Source organism: Prionailurus bengalensis, chromosome E1, assembly GCF_016509475.1.
Source record: "Prionailurus bengalensis isolate Pbe53 chromosome E1, Fcat_Pben_1.1_paternal_pri, whole genome shotgun sequence".
In the NCBI taxonomy this organism is placed as follows: domain Eukaryota; kingdom Metazoa; phylum Chordata; class Mammalia; order Carnivora; family Felidae; genus Prionailurus; species Prionailurus bengalensis.
This window is the reverse complement of record NC_057347.1, coordinates 816,382-836,507: the sequence shown is the minus strand read 5'-3', so window position 1 is coordinate 836,507 and position 20,126 is coordinate 816,382. Positions and strand designations below refer to the sequence as shown.

General features: G+C 66.9%; 2 protein-coding genes across 4 annotated transcripts in view; one reads left to right on the top strand and one right to left on the bottom strand.

The window, feature by feature from the left end:
* The first annotated feature begins 308 nt into the window (after positions 1 to 308).
* PIMREG (PICALM interacting mitotic regulator) lies at positions 309 to 4,943 on the top strand. 2 transcript variants are annotated; one of them, XM_043582743.1, is made up of 5 exons: positions 309 to 411; positions 873 to 1,201; positions 2,698 to 2,993; positions 3,359 to 3,454; positions 3,948 to 4,943. In XM_043582743.1, the coding sequence occupies exons 2-5, from the start codon at positions 908 to 910 to the stop codon at positions 4,033 to 4,035; spliced, it is 774 nt and encodes a 257-aa protein (XP_043438678.1). In that variant the 5' UTR covers positions 309 to 411; positions 873 to 907; the 3' UTR covers positions 4,036 to 4,943. The 2 variants fall into 2 exon arrangements, with proteins under 2 accessions (XP_043438678.1, XP_043438679.1); XM_043582744.1 differs by having other exon boundaries at positions 310 to 411; positions 3,996 to 4,943.
* A 339-nt stretch (positions 4,944 to 5,282) lies between these two features.
* PITPNM3 (PITPNM family member 3) overlaps positions 5,283 to 20,126 on the bottom strand; it is a 73,197-nt gene continuing 58,353 nt past the window's right edge. For both annotated transcript variants that reach the window (XM_043582741.1, XM_043582742.1), the window contains 7 exons: positions 19,302 to 19,418; positions 17,009 to 17,125; positions 16,679 to 16,827; positions 16,299 to 16,448; positions 12,762 to 12,945; positions 10,471 to 10,599; positions 5,283 to 9,253 (listed from right to left, as the gene is read on the bottom strand). In XM_043582741.1, coding sequence (XP_043438676.1) covers positions 8,951 to 9,253; positions 10,471 to 10,599; positions 12,762 to 12,945; positions 16,299 to 16,448; positions 16,679 to 16,827; positions 17,009 to 17,125; positions 19,302 to 19,418 — 1,149 coding nt within the window. In that variant the 3' untranslated portion in view covers positions 5,283 to 8,950. The remainder of the gene's footprint in view (positions 9,254 to 10,470; positions 10,600 to 12,761; positions 12,946 to 16,298; positions 16,449 to 16,678; positions 16,828 to 17,008; positions 17,126 to 19,301; positions 19,419 to 20,126) is intronic.

Below are 20,126 nucleotides of genomic sequence, written 5' to 3'. Positions count from 1 at the left end.
CCCCGTCCCCAGGATCTTCCACGGTCCAGAGTGTGGGTGCCGAGCGTGGGGACACAGAGGCAGTGTCTGAGACCCACGGCCGCGGGGCGCGGCCGAGCTCCCGGCCCCGCGCCTCCCGACCGAACCCGCTTGGCCGCGCGGCGGGGCGCAGACCGCGGAGACAAAGGGGCGGCGCCCGGCTGCGCCCGCCCGGCCGCGGCCCCAGCACGAATGGGGCGGCCAGCCAATCGGAGGGCAGCATTCCCGCCGCTAGAGCGCGGGCCAATCGGATCCCGGGCGCGGCAGCGCTGCGGGGACGCGGCCAATCAGCTTCGAGGGCCGGCCAGGGGGCGGACCCGCGCGGAGTTTCAAACCCGCCGGGTGGGCGCGGAGCGGCTGCTCGGGGCTACGGCCTGCGCCGGGGGCTGCCGGGTGAGCGCAGTTCGGGGCCCGGGGGCCCGGGGGCCCTTCTGTTCCGACGGGACCTGGGCGGAGCGTGGGGGTGGGGCGGGTGTGCCAGTCAGGATGGGCACGCAAGTGGAGGCGTCTGGGGACTGCGAGCTGCAAATCGGGGGGCTCTGGGCGACGGGAGAGGGCCCCGGATGGGGCCCTGGCCAGGCGAGGCTCGGCGAGGCCCCGTCCTGACCCTTGCTTCCCTCCCGCCTGAGGCAGAGAGCTGGGAGGGCTGGGTGGGAAGATGGACACGCAGCTGTTGCGGACAGTGGCCGCCAGGGACCGCGGGAAGCGCTGACCCCTCCTCTGGGAAGCAGCTCCCTTCCCACACCCACCGCTGCCACGTGCCCCCACGCCCAGCCCTGGCGACCTGTGTCTCCGTGGAGCCTGGGAGGGGGAGAGGGGATGGCTTGCTGACCTGCTTTTGACCTCCTCCCCAGGATCTGGTGGGCTGAGCAGACTCCCGACCGGGCAGATGGCTTCTAAGTGGCCCGGCGTGGGGGTCTCCGTGCGTCGGGGGCCGCTCCAGGAGCGGGAACAGCTGGCGGAGAAGGAGGCGGAGCGGACTGCGGGCGGCCATCCGGAGCCCTCCTGCGGGGCCCTGGGCTCCCTGTGCAGACACTTCCAAAGGAGGCTGCCCCTGAGGGCAGTCAGCCGCAACCTCGGGGCGGGGCCCTCCTGGAAACGCCTGGAGAACCCAGAGCCAGCGCAGCAGGGCCTCCAGGCTGCAGCTCGCTCAGCGAAGAACGCCTTGGGCTCCGTGTCCCAGGTAATGCCTTAACCCAGGGCCCTTAACCCAGGGCTTCCTCGGTGCCCGCAGCCGGTGCCTTCAAGGGGCCCCTGAGGAGGCCGACCCCACCAAGACGGGGACTTTGGTGTGTCCTCGCTGTGTCTCCTGCCCTCAACCAGCCGTGGGACGAACGGATGGGAAGGGCGTCCTGGAGGCCAAGCGGAGCCTCGCAGTATAAGACGCTAGAGCTGTGGTGTCACAGCGTAGCGAGCATGGGCGTCACGGGGACACAGCAAACACAGCGAGGCTTGCAGGGGAGGCCGCCCCCGCGGAATCGCCCAGGAAGGGAGAAGGAAGCGGGAGGAGAGCGTAGGGCGAGATGGCGTGGGTCCAGATCCAGAGCGGAGGGAGCGTGGTCTGGGCGGCCAGAGGACAGGGAGCCAGGAGGGGAAGGGCAGGCGTGCCGCGTGCCGAGGGGGTTCGGTTAGACTCTCCCAAGGGCCCCCGGGGGCCAGTGGGGAGGATTTTCAACCTGGTGGGAATCCAGTCCGAGGAGCATTTTAGAGCCTGTTCCCCGGCTGCCTGGTGGAAAGGGGGTGAGAAGCATTCGCCACCGGGGGGCCTGGGGGCCTGGCCTGGCAGAGGCGTGAACCTCCAGAGGTGCTCAGAAGGTAGGTGTGCGAGGATTTGTGTCAGATGACACGTGTGGGCACAAAGACGCCACATGGGCAGGCGTGAGGTGCCTGGGGCCTTGCAGGTGAACGGGTCCTCCAACCCGAAAATGGGGGCAGGTGTCCCCCGGAAAGGACCGACGTCATGGCGAGCGAAAGCCTCCGAGGAGAGAAGGGGTGCGGGTACCCCCTTGGTGTCAGGCTGGGAATCTGAACCTGTTTACAGACGCTCTGCTCTGGGGTCTCTGAGCCGAAAGTCAGTCCCCGACTAGGAGTCCTGGGGCCCCCTTTGTCCCGAAGGGATCACAGAAACACAGGTGCGCCCGCGGCCACATACCTCACCAAACGTAACTCGTCCCGGCCTCTGGCCTCTGGTTTGCCTGGGCCGACATTCTGGCCTCGAGGAGCCAGCACAGCCGCCCCAGCCAGTGGGAGGCGCCCAGGAGCTAGGGCCTGCCCCCCACCCCCACCCCAGGCCGTGAGGAACCCAGAGGGGCTTTGAGCCTTCGAGTGTCGGGAGAGCTGCCCCTTGAATCCGCACCAGTGTGGAGGGCGACTTAGTGAGACCCGAGGCAGGTCCTGGGGGGCCTTCCAGGGGGCGCCAGGGTCTTTCCGTGTCCCGAAACGAGCGTGGACTCCATAAGCCGCTGGTTGGGCTGCTGACCGCCGCACCGGTGCCCTGGGTGGCCCTGAGCTGGCTCCCCGCAGCGGACTCGCTTCTCAGGAACCCACGCACCCCCCTCACCCCTGGGGCTCCGAGAGGTCTGTATTTGCGCGGCTGGGGCGCTGAGGGGCGGGAGGGGCCTGGAGACTCTGCAGGAGCTCGTCCTTGGCTTTGCGCTCACTTCCGTGGTCCCGTCCCAGAGAATCCAGGAGTCCTGCCAGAGCGGCACCAAGTGGCTGGTGGGGACCCAGGTGAAGGCCAGGAAGAGGAGGAGAGGGGCACAGACGGGCAGTCGTCCCCCCGCCCACACCCCGGGCCAGAAGAGCCCCCGGCTGTGTGGAGCCGCCCCAGCCTCCTCAGCCCTGGGCCCGCGGGAGAGACCCTGTCACCGACTCTCTGGGCACGTGGGCCCCCGCGCCCACCCACAGTGGCGCTCCCGGAGGGAGCCCACCTTCCGGAGCCCCTACTCCTCAACGGAGCCCCTGTGCTCCCCCAGGTAAGAGGAGGGATGCCTTGCCCCCAGATCACTAGCTGGGCCCCAGCGGCTTCTGACCCCCTCCTGGGGCTCCCCGGGGGCATCTGTGTCCTGACCCAACTCTACCCCTGACGAGGGGGAACCGCAGGGCTCACCTGTGCAGGGTCCCCGGCCCTGGACCTGATGGGCCCTGAGCCACGTGTTCGCTGCCAGGTGCTCCAAGTCGCGTGGGCTCTCACCTCCTGGAGGGCAGGGAGGGCCCAGACAAGGTGCTCCCGGCCCCCTCGGGGTGTCTCCGGGCCTGCGCGCACCCGGCCCAGCACCGGGCGGGAGGGCCTCGTGCTGCACATTTCCGCCAGTCGCTGCTGCGGCTTTCCTCCTTTCAGTGAGTCTGACAGTGACCCGGAGCCTGTGGGAGCGGGACTTCAGCACCTCCAGAAGCTGTCCCGGCAGCTGGACGAGGCCATTGTGGCTGAAGAGAGGTGAGCTGGCGGGTCATGCTTCAAAACGGAAGAGCTGAGGGGGGGGTCCCGTGCTCCTTGAGTCCTGCCACGTTTTTACACCTCTCCGACTCGGGCCCTGACCTGTTGTGTGACCCCGGCCCGTCCCCGGCCCTCTCTGAGCCTCAGGCTGCTCACGTGCAACACGAGGGGGCAGAAAACATAGATCAGGATGGTGTCTGGAACGCATCCTGGATGTGAACGGCCCCCCGGGAACCCCACCAGGCCAGGCACCTGGTTTCCGGAAGACCTGCCCTTCCCCCAGCACTCCCCATGGCTCCCCTGCGCCTGCCTGCCCATGGGATTGGGAAAAGGCCCATGGCCACTCTGGAGCGTCTGGCCTGACTGCCCAGGACCCTCTGGAGGCGGGGCCCCGGTCTGCAGCCCCCCTAACTTGGGGCCTGTTCCCCATTCATACAAGGGCCCGGGTGGGCTCTGGGGCGGGGCCCAGCCAGCTCTGACTGCGGGGTGGTAGGGCCCCTCCTACAGGTGACACCAGTCCCTCCCGCCCTCCTGTCTGCAGCGGCGACATGACCATGACCGTTTCTCTCATCCGTGACTGAGGACAGCGCCTCCAGGTGACGCCCGCCTCCCGAGCCTTTTCTCCAGGTTCCTCCTCCTCCTCCTCCTCCTCCTCCTCCTCCTCCTCCTCACCACGAATGTGTGGAAGAACATAGTCTTTTCCGGAAAATCCTGAAGAGCGGATGGGCCCAGCAGCGTAGGAAGCATGCAGGTCTAGCCCACCTGCCTAGAGCCAGCCAACCTCACTGACCGCGTCCCCAGCCGGGCACACCGGGCCCTCGGCGAGCCCCCGTCCATCCCCTCGTTTTGGGGAACCTGCCCCCGCTCTGAGCCCAGCTAGGGGCACGCAGGGGGCTCCGCACTGCAGGAGGCAAGCCACGGCGGACACCACGACCTCACAGCGGGATCCACGCGGCCCCACGAGCGCCCAAGGAGGCCCCGGGTGGGGACTCACCCGGGGCCACACGTGGTTCTGCCAGTGGCCACCTGGCCCAGCCTGAGAGTGACCAGGGGGACGGAGGTGGGGGGGGGTTTCACTCTACTCCCCTTTTGGGCTCGGAACTCACCTGCACTTAGGCCACGTGGCTGTGTCCTCTCCAACGTGAGGGCGGAGGCACCAGAAGGGACTGGGGACCCAAGGGTGGGACCCGAGGGATCGTGCCCAGGCTCTGGGGAGCTCAGCCGCCGTCCCTTCTGCCCCCACAACAGCCCTGCAGGGAGGGATGGGGGAAGAGATTCCTGGCCCCGAGAGCCTGGGCCCGCGGATAGCTATTTATGCTCAGCACGGGGACCGGGGTTGTGCAGGGACGGGCAGCACTGTTGACTAGCGACTTCTGCGCTTGGCCAGTTATCTCAGAAATCTGCTGTGTCATTTTATTAGAAAGAAACCCGCGTGTGACTTCCCCGGGTAACACCGCTTTTTCATAATAAAGACCACTTCTGCGTCTGACATCTGTTCTGTTACTCACGCGCATGCACAGACACGTGTGCACGCACAACCACACAGGCACACACACCCTCTATGTGCCCGTGCCCGTGCACACACACCTACGTGCACGAGTGCACGCATACATGCGTGAACACAGCCGTGCACGCACACACGTCCACTTGCACACACGTATACACCCCCACGTGTTTGTGCGAGCGCACCCCCACTCCGGGCGACGGGTCTGCTTTGGGGCCAGGCTCCGCTCCCCTCACCTCCCGCTCCTAGCGGCCGGCCCCCAGCTCAGGGAGAAGACACCCCGCACAGGGAAGGCTTCCCCGCTCCGCTCAGAACAAAGCACACTTTAAAGGCAAATCAGGTTTTTATTTCAGTGACAACGTTCAAGAGTTAAAAACCAGCTCACGTCAAAATCAAGACCAGTAGTAAAAATCTTTTAACCCCGTAGTGCTGTGTTTGTCGCTTTAGAAATCTGATATTTTACATTTCCTTTTCTAACGGATTTTGTACAAGGCAGCCGTGAGGAAGGGAATAAACCTTTTTCACCACAGAACCGGCTGCCACTGGCAATACTGAGAGTCACACATTTAGGAACAGTCGGACCACGGACAAGACTGGACGGGCTGCCACCTCGGAGTAAACAGAGGACAGGGGTTCGAGGGTGGAGGTCCCCAGGGGTGAGACGTCCTGCCCCTCCTCGGTGACTCTACTTCCCCCCCCCCCCCCACCGGCCACCCTGGTGGGTTCCTCCACGGGAAGAGCAGGCCCCGGCCGGGCCTCCCTGCGTGGACTTAACCCCAGCTGTGATTTTTAAGGTTCCCCCAAGCCCAGAGGGAGGGGAAGGAGTGAGGGGTTGCGTGTTTTGGCTGAGCCAGAGAACAGGTTTCTAGAGCACTTGGTGCCCAGACCCGGGGGATTCGGCGGGGAAGCTGGTTATTTAAGGCGGGGTCCAGCCTTGAGGCTCCTTTCCAGCTAGGGCCCCCCCCCCCCAGCGGGGCTGTGCCCATGCTTAGGGAGGGTGTCCACGGGAAACCAGAGCCGCCTGCTCGGGCCTCTGGCTTTCATTTAAAGATGCACGCCCTCTTTTGCCTGTAGGACACTCCCAGGGTGCAGACCAGGGGCTCCAAAGTGGTAAAAACAGTTCAAAAAGCCAGGAGATCCAGCCTCCCCTCCTTCCAGGGACCCACGCCCCCGTAACCTCTTTGGAATACGGGGTTCAGACGTGGTTTCTGTGGCCCAGCACCCAGACAGGAGGGCCGTCTGCCCAAGTGCATAAAAACGGTCCACTTTTTTAAACGCATGTTTTGTGGAGCCCAAGGGCAGGTCGAGATCTTCAGGAAAACCCCACGAAGCCAGAAAGGTAGGCCCCCGGGACCCCCTTGGGGCGGGCGCGGGGGAGGGCGGCAGGCAGGCCCTCCGACAGGGACGGCCATCAGACAGGGAAGAACGAACATGCCACGCGAGAAACGAGGAGCTCTGATCAGGCGGGAAGAAGGATGCTCCTGGTCCCGGGGAGGGCGCACCGGGGACCGGAAGGGTTCTCTGGGAAACAGCCAGGCGGAACAACACAGCCTGCTCGTCTCCCTCCAACTTCAGCGCACGGACAAAAACGCACAAACCACTCGTCAGGGAGCGCTCGTTAACCAACGCCAAGGCGGGGGGGCGCTCGCGCGCATGCGCACACGCCCACTAACCCGAGAGGCGGGCTCAGGACGCCGCCTTTCATCTCCCCAATCGCAGGTGTGAGTCGTCCGGTTCCACAAAGGAGAAGGGGTGGCCTCCTGCCGGGCCCCACATCCCAGCTCCGGACCCCCATAATCACAGCACCCCCAGAACCCCAGAACCCCAGCAGCCTCAGAACTCTGCACCCCCAGAACCCCAGACCTCCAGAACCACGGCACCCCCAGAGTCCCAGCATCCCCAGAACTCCAGCACCCCCAGAACCACGGACCCCCAGCACCCCCCCAGAACCATGGCACCTCCCAGAACCCTGGACCCCCAAAACCACAGCACCCCCAGAACCCCAGATCCCCAGCCACAGTACCCTGCTCACTGGGACTCCAAACTCCCCAGGGTCCTGGTGTTCTCTCTTTGTGTCTCTCACTCCCAGCCTGGGGCTCACAGGGCAGAGGGAACCTAACTCGGGAAGACATAACTCCACTAATTTATCAGTGGAGACTGACGGCAGGGGCTTCTGGAAGGAAAGGGGATGGCGGAGCCTCAGAGAATCAGAGTAAGTCCGCCCGACTTCAACGCAGGATAGATTTCAGGAAGGACAGGAAGGCCTGGGGTGGGAGTAGCTGTGCCTACGACCTCGTACCTTCTGGGGAGCCCCGACGACCAAGTGTGGAAGGAGGGATGGGCACCTGGGAACCCAGGAGGCAGGGCTGGAGAGGACACCCCCAGGGTACCTGCCCCTGCCTACAGGGGAGCCGCAGGGCTGGGGGAGGGGGGTGCCGCACACTGGAGAGAGCGGGGTGGGGGCCGGGAGCCCGGACCCCTCCAGCCCCAGCAGGTCTGCTGGGCAGGTCACAGCAGCCGCTGCGGGGAGGACGCTGGCCACACGGGAGCCGCGAGAGGTAGACACGGAGCAGAAGCGACACGGGCCCACGCAGGTGCCTGGACTCGGGCACAGCCCCGCCTGGAGGAGCTGGGCCAGCCTCAGGGGCTCCGAAGCAGGCCGGGGCGGGTGTGGGCCTGGGCTGGGCTGCAGGAGAGCCCTGCCGACCTCAAGGGACGGCACAGGAGGAGGGCGTGGGCCCCAAACCAAGCTGAGTGGCAGGCGGAAGGGAAAAGAGTACAACAGTTTGAGCCAAAATGACACGCGCCCCCCGAACGCTGGGATCTCAGCTCTATGCCCTCCAGGAGCCAAAACAGAGTCAGCGTGAGCAGCGCTGGGGAGGGCGAGCCCGGCCCCCGGGGTGGGGGGTGTCCCTGCTGCCGGGACACGTGGTTTTGGTTTGGGCATCAGTGCAAAGCACACTGCCTCATGGAGCCGGGACCCCTTCCCATCCCCCTCCCTCCCCAAGCGGTGCGGCGACAGTGAGGGCCCCCCCAGAGCCCCTCCCTCAGACAGTGTGGAAGGTGGAGCCGGGGTGGTCTGAGGGGCTCTGAGGCCCAGAAACCCCAGGGCACAGAAGTGCAAGACAGAAGACAGCCCAGGAGTCAGAAACCGCGCACCAGTCTCAGCGGGGGGGACCTTCCAATTCCGTAAGGAAGCCAGGGCCCACAGAGGGTGACGAGGGGCTCAAGGGCTCTCAGCCAGCCCAGCAGGGCCAGCGCCCAGGGCCGCAGCCTCCCCAGGGAGGGCCCCAGGCAGGACCCCGGGAAGAGGAATGGCCGTCCTCTCGGGCCGCGGGTGAACGGCAGGAATACCGAGGACAAGACGGGGACAATGGACAGCCGCAGAAGGACAGACCGTCAGCACCAGACCCCGCCACCCCCCCCACCCCCGCAAGGGCCGTGGACAGACACGCGGACACAGGAGGAGCCCCGGGGGAGGTCCCCTCCCTCCCAGAAAGTGGCCACTTTGCCACAGGAAAGCCAGGCCCATGAGGCTGACCCAGGATGTCACGGCGGGAGGGGGGGGGGGCGGCACGATGCCACTTGTCCGTCCCCCAGGCCGCTGGGAGGCTGCACCTGCCGGCGGCTGCTGATCCCCGGTCTGGTGGCTTCTCCCTTTAGGGCCTGCGTGGACCCCAGAAAGGTGGTCGACTCGTCAGACCGGCCAGCTCGGGGCAGGCCTGCCCCCCAGGACTCCACGGACACCGCCCCTGACGGGCTCGCGGTCCCAGGTCCCGCACGGGGAGGCAGCCGCGGCTGCGGAGACCCTGGGGTCTCACCCCCTCGTGGCCCAGGGAGCCCCCTCCCCGGGGCTCGGCAGGGTCCCTCCCCGCTCTGCTCGGACACCGCTGGACACACACGGGGGCGGGGAAAAGCAGGAAACGGCCCGTCTCGGGGAGCAGCACCCCCCACCCCCGCCCGGCCCCGGCCCTCTGCGCGCAGCCCGGCTCTCAGGGCACCGACTCGAACTTGGGGGGCCCGCGCGCCCAGCTGAGCGCGGGCAGGGGCCGCTCCTGGTCCTTGTCGGACTCGGGCTGGCTCTGGGCCCGCTCGGGCTTGGGGTTGGCGGGCGGGTGGGGCTGCTGCACGGACATGGTCCTGCGCAGGTGGTTGCGCTTCCGCAGGAACTCGGGCTGCGCGTGCAGGCCGAAGCTGCCCTTGCGCAGCACCATCCGCGAGTTGTTCTTCTTCGGGCGCGAGCGGTGGCCGGCCTCCAGCGTCGCCAGGTGGGCCGCGTAGCCCTCGCTCAGGAACTGCGGAGGGGGCGGGCGTCAGCCAGCGGGGCGGTGACCCGGTCCCCCCCCCCTCCCCGCGCCAAAATCGTCGCCGGGGAGACGGGGAGCTCCCCGCCCGGCTCTGAAGGTCTGAGCTCGTCCCTCTGTACCCGCGGGGCACACCGTCCTCGTCACCTGCCGCTGAGATCCCCAAAGGCAAGTCTGCGCCACATCCGGCTTCCGCCCCGCGGAGCTCCCTCGGGTGCTGGCCCCGCTGCTGTCCTCCCTGACCTTCACCCCCCCACCGGGTCGTCAGGCCCTTGCCCCGCCCTCCCCCCCCAGAAGGGGGCTGCGAACCAGCAGCCTCAGCGGGACCGGGGCCCTGACCGGCAGAATCTCAGAGTCTGCATGCACGCAAGCCCCCAGGGGCCACGTGTGTGCGTCAGCGTCTCCCGTCTGCACCCACACCCCGCACTCAGCACGCCCCCAAAGGGGTCGTCACCTTCCCCCCCCACCCCTCCTTCTCCAACCTGCTCTCAGTCCCCGGAACAGCACCCCCAAGCTGATCGCGCTCCCAGAAACCAGGCGCCACCCCTGGCCTTCGCTCCCGCTCAGCCCACACCTCTGGCCCGTTCATTTCCAAGTCCAGTCCCTCCGTCCTGCCTCCGAAGTGACTCTGGGGCCCTTCACCTTCCCGCTGGCCACCGCCTCCCCCTGCTTCCCTCCCCCCTTCCTCTGACGGGCCTTCCCCCTGCAGCCTGGGGACCGCAGGAATCACAACTCACCCCCGAAGTCCCAGCCGGCCGAGGCGTGGGCCGTCAGCCAGGCACTGCGGGCCCCCCTCTCCTGCTCCCGCCCGGGGGGGGGGGGGGACACCTGCTCTGTCACGTCCTGACCTTCACTTTTGCGGCGACCTCTGTCACAAATGCTCCTCCCACCTCAAGCCTCCTGGACAATTCCCTTGAACCCTCCAAAGCAGCCTTGCCCCCGTCGTCTCTGTTCCTCCCCGGGGGGGGGGTCATGACCCTGTGCCCCCCATCATCCATCAGGCCTCTTGCCACGGGCACTGCCGCCTGGATGACGAAACATCCGACGGCACCAGGGCCTGACCCAGGACAGGTGCCCGTGGTGCGCGTGGAAACGGCAAATGAACGGATGAACAAATGAGTGAGTGGGCAAATGAAGGAATGAACAAAAACCACTGAATGGACGGCAGACCCCGCCTACACCGCCCCCACCCGGCCCGGCGCCCCCACCTGGCACTGGGCCTGGTACTTCTTGGTGGGCCGGCCCACGATGAAGATCTGGGAGGGCAGCAGACCCAGCACACTGTACACGGAGATGTCCTTAGTGGAGCCGTAGGCCGCGCTGATTCTGATGAAACACTGAAACACAGGGCAGCCCGTGGAGGGGCGGGCGCTCACGGGGTCAGAGGACCCGATTCCGCACGGGGCGGGGGGGGGGGAGCTCCAGGTCCCGGGGCCACCCGCGGCAGGACGCGGCCCTGCAGGAGCTCCCCTCCCGCCCAGCCCTGCGCCCCAGTTCAAGGGCTAAGCCTGGGGAGGTCGGGACCACGCCACCTGCCGACCCCGTCGGCGTTCCTAGGTCACTGGGTGATGGGCAAAGACACGGACGAGGGAACGAGGGGCGGCTCTACGTGTCACAGGACTGGAGGGGTTCTGTCTGGGCCCGACCCCCCGCCCTGTGCCGTCCGCACCACCCCAGACTGGCGCGGAGTGCCTCCGTCCGGTGGCCGTGTCCCAATGCTCACTCGCCCCCCAGCCCCTCGCCCTCCGGCTGCTCACCTTGAGCCCCACCCTCTGGTCCCAGGTCACAGTTTCCCTGCCTCCTGAGCCCCATCAGCCCCGGGGGACCTCCCGCTCGCGGGGTGACCCACGAGCACCTCGGCCTCCCTCCTGCCACTTCACGGCCAGCGGCCTCCAGGACCAAACCCAGAACCGCCCCTCTGGACTGCACGTCCCATCCCCACGCCGACCCTGCCCCTTCCCTCCCGTGCCCGCCTGGCCACGCCCTGGCCCGGGAGACCGCTCTCTCGCCACCTTCCCGGTTCCACGGGCTGGCCACTGAGAGCCGCTGGAGGGCCACGGAGCTCCGGTCCTGAACTTTCTTTCTGCTGCCCCCAGAACATTCTTCCCCAGTTCTACCTCCTGCTGGGGGGCCGCCACCCAGTCCCGAGCATGACCTGACAATCCCCGCTCCCGATGCCATTTTCTCCATCCCCGTGGCCGCCACTGGATTCCGGTCGGCCTCTGCCTCGCCTGGCCTCCCTGCCTCTCTTGTCTCACCGATCTGGTCTCCACACAGCCACCACAGGGCTCTTTCTGCAGCCCCAATCAGTCACTGCCGCTCCCCGGCTCCCCACTGCCCTCAGCGGAGTTCACGGTCTCGGCCAAGGTTTTCTAAGGTCTGCCAACCCCCAGGCCCCCGATGACCTCCAGGCCTCTGCTCCCACGCGACCTGGGTCTGACCCTGTGCACACCAGCATCCTGCATGCCCGCAGCTCTAAGAACATCTGAGGCTCTCTTCTACCTCAGTGCCTTTGCACGTTCTGTTTGTGTCTGCCAGGCAAACTCCTACTCCTGATTCAAGACTCAGCTCAAGAGTTACCAACCCCTGGAAGCCTTCTCTGCCCTCCCCAGGCCAAGCTCCTCTGCATGACAACAGGCCTTTACTAATCACCCACCGGTAAAGATTTACACATTTTTCTTCCTCTGGACCAGGGATTGGCCGACGTTGTTGCGAAAGACCAGATAATCGGTATCTCGGGCTTTGCGCTGTGCTGCAACCACACTCTTCCTTTGTGGCTCCGAGCAGCCACGCACACTGCGCCGGCAGGGAGCGTGGCCGTGTCCCAACGCATCTGCCTTCGCAGGCAGCGAGATCGGACTTTCGTACCGCTGTCGCATCATGAGATAGCATTCTCCTTTTGATCCCCGCCCCCAACCCGCAACCATTTAAAACCATAAGCACCGTTCTCAGGCCAAGGTCACGTAGAAGAACGGCTACCGGCTGGGCTCAGCCCCTGGGCCACAGATCACTGGTTCTCAAAATGTTACCATCATTGAAATCCCCCCGGAGGGTTTGTCAAGACGCAGACCGCTGGGCCCTTTCCCCAGTTTCTGATGCAGCGGGTCTGGGGTGAGTGAGGGTGTGTGGGGGGGGGCAGGGAATCGACATTTCTGAGCAGCTCCCAGGGGACGCCGTGCCGGGGCCACAGGTCAAAGCTCCGGAAGGAGAGCAGGTGCCGGCCCGTGCCGCCGACGCCAGGACCCCGAAGGAGCGTGGCGGGCACCCGTCGGCTGAACGAATAACCGGGCGCAGACACGGAGTTCGGGCTTTGGGGTCAGGAGGTAAAGGAGGAGACGCGGACTCGGGGATCGTGGGGGAGTCACCGAGCCTCAGGGAGCCTCCCCGCCCTCCTCTGTCCCCGCGGGTGACAGTGCCCACCTCGGGGTGGGGGCGGGGGCCGTGGAGGCTCCCAGCACCTGCAGGTGGAGGGCGGGTCTGGCCTCCGGCCCGCACTCACCTCCTGCACGAGGTTGCGGAGGAAGATGGCCTTCTGCCGCAGGGGGTCGTGCACCAGCCCGTCGGAGAAGAAGATCATGCCCTGTGGAAAGTTGTGCTGGCACAGCCAGGACACCACCCGCTGCTTCTGCATGTCCGGCCGCCCCGTGATGTACAGGATCAGGTAGCCCAGATCCTGCCAGTGCCTGCGGACGGACGGCATCGCAGGTCCAGCCCCCCCGCCCCCGCCCCCGCCCCCCTCCCCCCCCACCGCAGCCGTCCTGAGCAGCGCCGGGACCCCGGGGAAGGACAGAGGAGCCACACGCCAGCGGGGCTGAGCCCCATGAGTCGGGATGTGTCCCTGGACGGCCCGCAGGCACCGCTCGCCCACCACCAAACTGGCCCCCGTCCCCGAGGCCTCCACGTCACTCGGGCTTCCCCGCCGAGCACACGCCACCTCTGCCTCCTCGGCTGTCCCCGTCGCCCTTCCTGCTCCCGTGAGCGGCCTCCCGTCCAACCAGCGACCAGCAGGACCTGACCCCTGACCCCCTCCTGCTTCGGCGCCCTCCTCGGCCTTCGCTCACACCCCCACCCGAGTCCAGTCCGACCTGGGCCGTGCAACCCCCTCCAGGCCCCACCCGTGACGGGGGGACAAGAACTGAAACAAGGGCCGTCCCAAGGCGGGAACGGAGGAGTCCAGACACGACCAGCACAGTGCGAACTGGACAGAGGCCGTGGCGCTCCCCCTGGTCCTGTTTCCATGGTGACCGTCGCTCCTGTGCCCTAAGCCGTCCCTGGCTCCCCAGCGTCCCGAGGTGTCCAGCCCTCCGTGCACCTGTTACCCCCGAGCATCGTATCACCCCGGCCACACGGGACTGCTCTGCTGCACCCACGGGCCTCGAGCTCCAGCTCAAGCTGGGACCCCAGCCGCGGACCCCTCCCCTGGACGCCCTTCAGGGCTTCATCTCCTCACGTTCCCATCCCCTCTCAAGGCCCCCTCGTGCAGGAAGCCCTCCCAGCTTCCCAGGCGCGATCAGTCCCTCCCCTGTCTGCTCCCGCAGCACGGTGGGATTGTGCTGTCTGTTGACCTCACACGGGACCTGCTTACAAGATGCCAGATGAGCTCGGGCCTGTCAGGGGCTGCTGTGGCACCGGCCACCCCCGGCTCACCATAGACTGGGGGGCTCCAGACCTGGAGAGCGCCCTGAGGGGTCGGGGGGATGTTCCATAATCCCACAGAGGCTCAGACGCCACCCTAGGGACTCTGGCTAGTTCTGAGCTGGACCCGGTAGTCCGTTTATCAGCAGCAGGGTCTGTGGAACACGGCAGGGACTCAGGAGCCCATGTGAAGACCACGGTGTGGGTCCCCGGGGGAGAGGACCACAGCCCCCCCCACTCCCAGCTGTGGAAGGGGGGCGCTGACAGGTGGGGGAGGGGAGACGTAAGAGGAATAAGCCACCCACCCTCACAGGGTGAGCTGGACACTTGCCAGGAGCTCGAGCCCGTCCGTCCAGGGCCTGTTCCCGCAGGGCCAGGGGCATCTGGAGAGCAGCTAACCCTGGGGTCCCCAGTCCAGGCTGGTCTGATCACTGCTACTACGCTGAGGCCCGGCATCGGTCCTGCTCACCTGGAGTCCGGGGTTAGTTTCTCATGCCTGAGACTTGTTTTCCCCGTGGGGCTGCCTTGCTCCCGGGCCTGGCCCTGAGTCAGCCTCACAAAAGGGTGGAGGCAGGGAGGGAGGGAGACAGGAAAGGAGGCAGAGATGGAAGGAGGGGTGGAGGCAGGGAGGGAGGGAGACAGGGAAGGAGGCAGGGATGGAAAGAGGGGTGGAGGCAGGGAGGGAGGGAGGGATGGTAGGAGGGAGGGAGACAGGGAGGGAAGGAGGCAGGGGTGGAGGCAGGGAAGGATAGGGGGAGGCAGGGAGGCAGGGAGGGATGGGGGAGGCAGGGAGGGGAGCAGGGAGGGAGGCAGGGGTGGAAACAGGGAGGCTGGTAGGGAGGCAGCGAGGGAGGGAGGGAGGGAGGCAGAGAGGCAGGAACTGGGGGAGGCAGGGAGGGAGGTAAGGAGGGGGGTAGGCAGGGAAAGAGGTAGGGTGGGGGGGAGGCAGGGAGGCAGGGAGGGTAGGAGGGAGGGAGGTGGGGAGGGAGGTAGGTGGGGGGTAGGCAGGGAGATAGGGAGGGTAGGAGGGAGGGGAGGAGGGAGGCAGGGATGGGGGGAGGCAGGGAGGGTAGGAGGGAGGGAGGTGGGGAGGGAGGTAGGTGGGGGGTAGGCAGGGAGATAGGGAGGGGAGGAGGGAGGGGAGGAGGGAGGCAGGGATGGGGGGAGGCAGGGAGGGGAGGAGGCAGGGAGGTGGTAGGCAGGGAGGTAGGGATGGGGTGGGGGGAGGCAGGGAGGGAGGCAGGGGTGGAAACAGGGAGGCAGGGAGGGTAGGAGGGAGGGAGGTGGGGAGGGAGGTGGGGAGGGGGGAGGCAGGGGGGAGGCAGGGAGGGTGAGAGGGAGGGATGAGAGGGAGGCAGGGAGGGGGGAGGCAGGGAGGGGAGAAAGTGGCTCCTCCCTCACTCTCCTATGGTGACCCCCTTCTACACAGCCCCGTCCGGGTCTGGCCTCCAAAATCCAACCACCCCGACCCCATCCCACCACGTGCTCTGCTCTTCCTGTCCTTGTCGCCCCGCGTCCTCCTTTCTGGCCTATCAAAACCCGTTTTCTATTTTCTTCTCGCTTCCCCACGTCTGCTAATCTTTGTGCAGCGGCTTGGACTGAACCCGTCCACCCCTCGGGGACTATCTCTGACGCCACCTCTCTCAGGAAGCCTGCCCTGCTCTCCCCAACCAGCTGTACGAGCTCCAATCTTCCCCTTATCACTGTGCCTGAGTCAGGCTCAGAGGGTGGCCCGTGGGAGCCACGTGTCCCGTATTCACACGTTTAGGCGGTCCCTTCCCCGTGAATCCGGGCAGATCCCGCCACTACTCATGACCAGCGGAACACAGCAGAAAGGTCACTGTGACGCCCCAGGCTGGGTCCTGAGAAGGCTTGCGGCCTCCACCCGGGTCTCCACGAGACAGCCCAGGCTGGCCCCGCGGACAGAGGGCGGGCCCAGCCTCCTCGAGTACAGAGGCCATCTCGAACCCGGCCCGAGGGGAGCCTGCGGATGAGCCCCGCCCCCAGCCCAGATCGCCACCCGGCCTTGAGTCACGGGAACACCCCACGTGACGACATCCGAGCAGAGCCCAGCCCACCCACGGAACCACGAGAGATGGAATAGTATTCTTTTCGGCTGCTACATTCGGAGCCTTTTCTCCCAGAGGCCACCAGAACACGCCGACTGGACCCCGCCTGGAGTCAGAACTCGGGAGCCCAGGCTTGGCTGGCTGCAGAGATTAAACGGAGGGGGAAGGGAGGGGGAGCTAGCGTCCAGACGGTGGCAGGGCGTTTCTCGGGGACCCTCGGTACACGTGCCCGGGACTCCCCAGTTCCTGCCCCGGAGATTAGTGGAATTCTGGAAAAATACACGGCCCGGCTCTCCCGGGGCCTCTGGGAAGGGACGGGAGGGAACACTCACCGGACGACGTCCACGGCCCCCGGCCGGACCTTGGGGTCACTTCCCATGATAGACACGCTGGCCGCGAAGGACCCGTCGATGCTGAACACCACGCACTCCATGCCCCGGGGCAGCACCGTGAGGTAGCTCATCGCAAAGGTCTGGTCGCCCCTAAAAGGCACCTGCCTGTGGTCGGCCCGCGTGGCACTCAGCTCGTAGCCTGAGGCCAGGGGTCGGCCCGGGCCCGGCTCAGGGAGCAGCGGGCCGGTATCTCCTGAAGCCACAGCTGGCCAGCCGGTCCATCTTCTTCTCTCTCCCCTCCCCCACCCCCGGAAAGCACCCCCAGGGCTCCATCACCCGGCTGGAAGGGCACCGAACGGCACGATCCGCCTGGGTCTTACCTGACGACCATCTTCACGGGGTAGACACCCACCCCCAGGCGCCGGGGCCGCGGGACGCTATAGGTGATGCGGCCGCTGCTGTTGGTGATCTCCGTGTCCAGGTGCACCCAGCGGCCCGAGGACGGCTCCGCCATCACCAGGATGTCCACCTGCACGCGGTGAGGGGCCAGGGGACGCCCTGAAGGCCGGGGGCTACAGGCGGGGGCCAGGGGCCATTCGACCGGCTCCTCGGCCCCCACGCCCAGTCCTCGGGCGCACGGACTTCGGGCCCTCCCCACCACTCACCCTTCCGGCCCTGCTCCGCCCCACCACCCGGCCCGGCCCTCGCACCTTCTCTCCGGTCAGAGCCACCATGTCCAGGGGCCCGTACATGAAGCGCCCCACCAGGACCTGCGGGCCGTCTTCCGCGGCGATCACGTCGTTGGCCCGGTGGTTCGCGGTGACGTTCTGAAAGCAGAGATCAACTCGGCCTTTGCCACTGGGGCTGGACCGTGAGCTTCCTCCCGACGCTGTCCTTAGGACCGCGGGGCACACGTGTCCCTGCCGCGTCACCCCTTCTGAGCCGTGTGTTGTGGACCCCGGGTTCCCGCAGACGGACAAGCACCCTGATCCTGACCGTCCCACGCACCCTGAGGTGGCGGCCGGGCCCCTGGCTGTCCTCCTCCCCGGCTCCTGGGCCGGACCTTGCCAGGACGCCTCCCGTTCCGCCTTCCACATCACAGGTCCCGTCCCACAGCCACTTACCGTGTGTCTTCTTACTGGGAAATGTAAACGTGTCAGAGCGTGGAGAAGTGCGTGGGGACCCTGCCTGCGCCCCACACCAGCTACGGCCTCCCTGGGGTCCCCCACCCCCCACACTGCGGATCATTCCGGACACGGAGTCACTTTGTCTGTAAGCATCCAGGGTCCCCAGGCTTCTCCACTTATGGTTTCAATTCACCCCGCAGCTCAAAGGCCCCCCTCGGCCCCCAGCCTCGCTCCAAGACCGAACCCCTCAAGCCGGTGACCGTTCCCATAGGCGTCTGTCCCCACCCACCGAGCTCCCCCTGGCCGGGGCTCTGCTTACAGCCCTCAGTGGGGACCCTCAGTCAACACAAGCCGTGCCAAAGCACAGAACTGCCAACGCCCAGGTCCCCGCGGTGAATTCCGGATCCTGAGCTCGGTGTCACGGCCGTGCCCGGTGACCTGTCTGTGGCCCCCAGTTGTCATGGGCCGGGCACTGCAGGGCCCCCCCGACTCTGTCGGCCCCCACCTCCCAGCCCACCTGCTACGGCCTGGCCCGGCCGTGTCCGAGAAGCACCCCGCGGACCCCTGCCCTCCATTCTCACGGCGTCTGCGTGCAATTCAGCAGGACCGCCCCACCTGCACCGGCCCCTGGACTGGGCTCGGGGGACCCGGACCCACAGACGGTCGGGAGGGGGCACGGGCCACACCACCAAAACTCCAGGGAGGAGAGACTTAACTTGCGGAAACAGACACACGGGAAGACGCCTGTGTCACCTATCCGCGGGGAGACGCGAAGCAAAACCACACGGAGACCCCGCCTCACACCCGCCGGGGCGGCTGGATCCCACGAGAGACGAGGACACACGAGAGCCCGGAGCGTCGCCCACGGTAGAGAAAAGGTGCGAACCGCCGACGACTGGGTAAACGGAACGTGTCCATCCGCGGGAAGATCCTCGGCCGTCAAGCGGAACGAGGTACCCACGCCTGCCGCAACGTGGGCGCGCCCCCAGAGCACAGGGCTCCGAGAAGGAAGCCGGACGCAGAGACAACACGCCGGATGGTTCCGTTACACGGACGGCCCAGAGCAGACAGACAGCTGGGGCCAGGGGCAGGGACCACGGTCGGGGGACGGTTACGGGGAAAGGGGCCTCTTTCCGAAGTGACGAGAAGGTCCTAAACTTGGCCCTAGTGAAGTTTGTGCGCATCCGTGAACACGCTCACATCCACTGAACTGTCCCCCTTCGGCAGGCGAGTTGTAGAAAACGTGACCGTAGCTCAATAAATACATTTGCAAGAACGGGGTTGATTCGCGGAGCACCGGTCCGCGCTCAGGGTCCTCAGCGTCCACGTCTGGTGCTCCCACCAGACGGCCCACCGGAGCAGTGGCTGCGTCTGTGGACCCGGCACAGGGGGCCACATCCACAACTGATGATGCTTTGCTGAGTACATACATCGTTCAATGCCCTACGGAGGCGACTCTCCTTCAGGGAAGCCCTGCCTGGTCTGCCCCAAGTCCTTTTCTCCGTTTTCTTCCTAATCTGCGCTTCCCTCTCTCACCGCAGACACCACGCCGGGCCGTACGTACTCAGAGGCGAATCAGACTGTGAGCCCCACGGTCATGGGCAAGACCCTGACTCACATCCGCGTCTCCAGAAGCCTGACATACGGCAGCCGCTCCACCCCCAGCGCCCTGGACCCCGCCCTGGTGCTCCCCTGGAGCCGGGCCTTCGGGAACCGGCCCCCCCCCCACCGCGGGTAGCCCCGACCCCACCCCCACCTTCCCTGCCACCCGCAGCCCTCCCCCGCCACGCGGGTGCCCCAGCCCCCAGGGCACCCGCTCCCTGAGACCAGCTGAGACCCCCGCCCCCACCAGGACACGGTGCCAATGACCACATACCCGCAGCTTGACCTGGGTCCTCTTGCGAAGCCACTTCTCACGGGGGTTGGCGGGGCTCAGCGCCGCAGGATCCAGGCCCGCGTTCTCCTTGACGGTCACGTTCTCGTAGCGCATCACCTGACGGGCAGCCGAGCAGGGCTCCAGGTCGGCCGGGCCCACCCCGCTCCCTCCTTCCCAGAAGGCTGTCAGGGCCGGCAGCGCCCCCCACCCACCCCTCACACCTGCCAGCCTGGGACCCTCGGGAGGCCGGGAGCCCCGGGACCCGTCTGCCGCCATCCTGACAGCCGGGGCCAGGCCGCAGGCTCTCAGATGCTCTGCCAGGGAGCAGCCTCTGTGCACGGCGTCCAAACCGCAGACCCCCACCCCCACCCCGCTCGGACCCGTTCCTGCCCCGCTGCTCCAGCAGCTAGCCGGTCCTCCCTCCCACCCAGCCCCGTGGCTCCGTCCCTCCCCCACTGGGCCACGCCCTTCCGCGTCCCCAGGACGGACCCTGTGCCTGTCGGAGCCACGCCCCACGGAAGCCTCACCCTGCGTGGCTCCCACCCGCCTGCTCCCCTTGCACCTGCCCCACGCGGGCTTCCTCCAGACCCCCCCGCAGCCCCCGGACTTTGTCCGGCCCAGCGCAGAGGCTCGCGCCCTCTCCCGGCTCTCCTGCACCTTCCAGGGCTCCTCCTCCACGCCCTGGGTGCCCGTCCCTGCACTTCTCTGCCTACAGCGACACCCCCGGCTCCCACGTGGGAAACCCAGATCCGGTGTCAGAGCTCCCAAAACCTCTGGAATCTCCTCGATGCCAGAGAGCCCTCAAGATGCCTTTTGTTTGTTAGG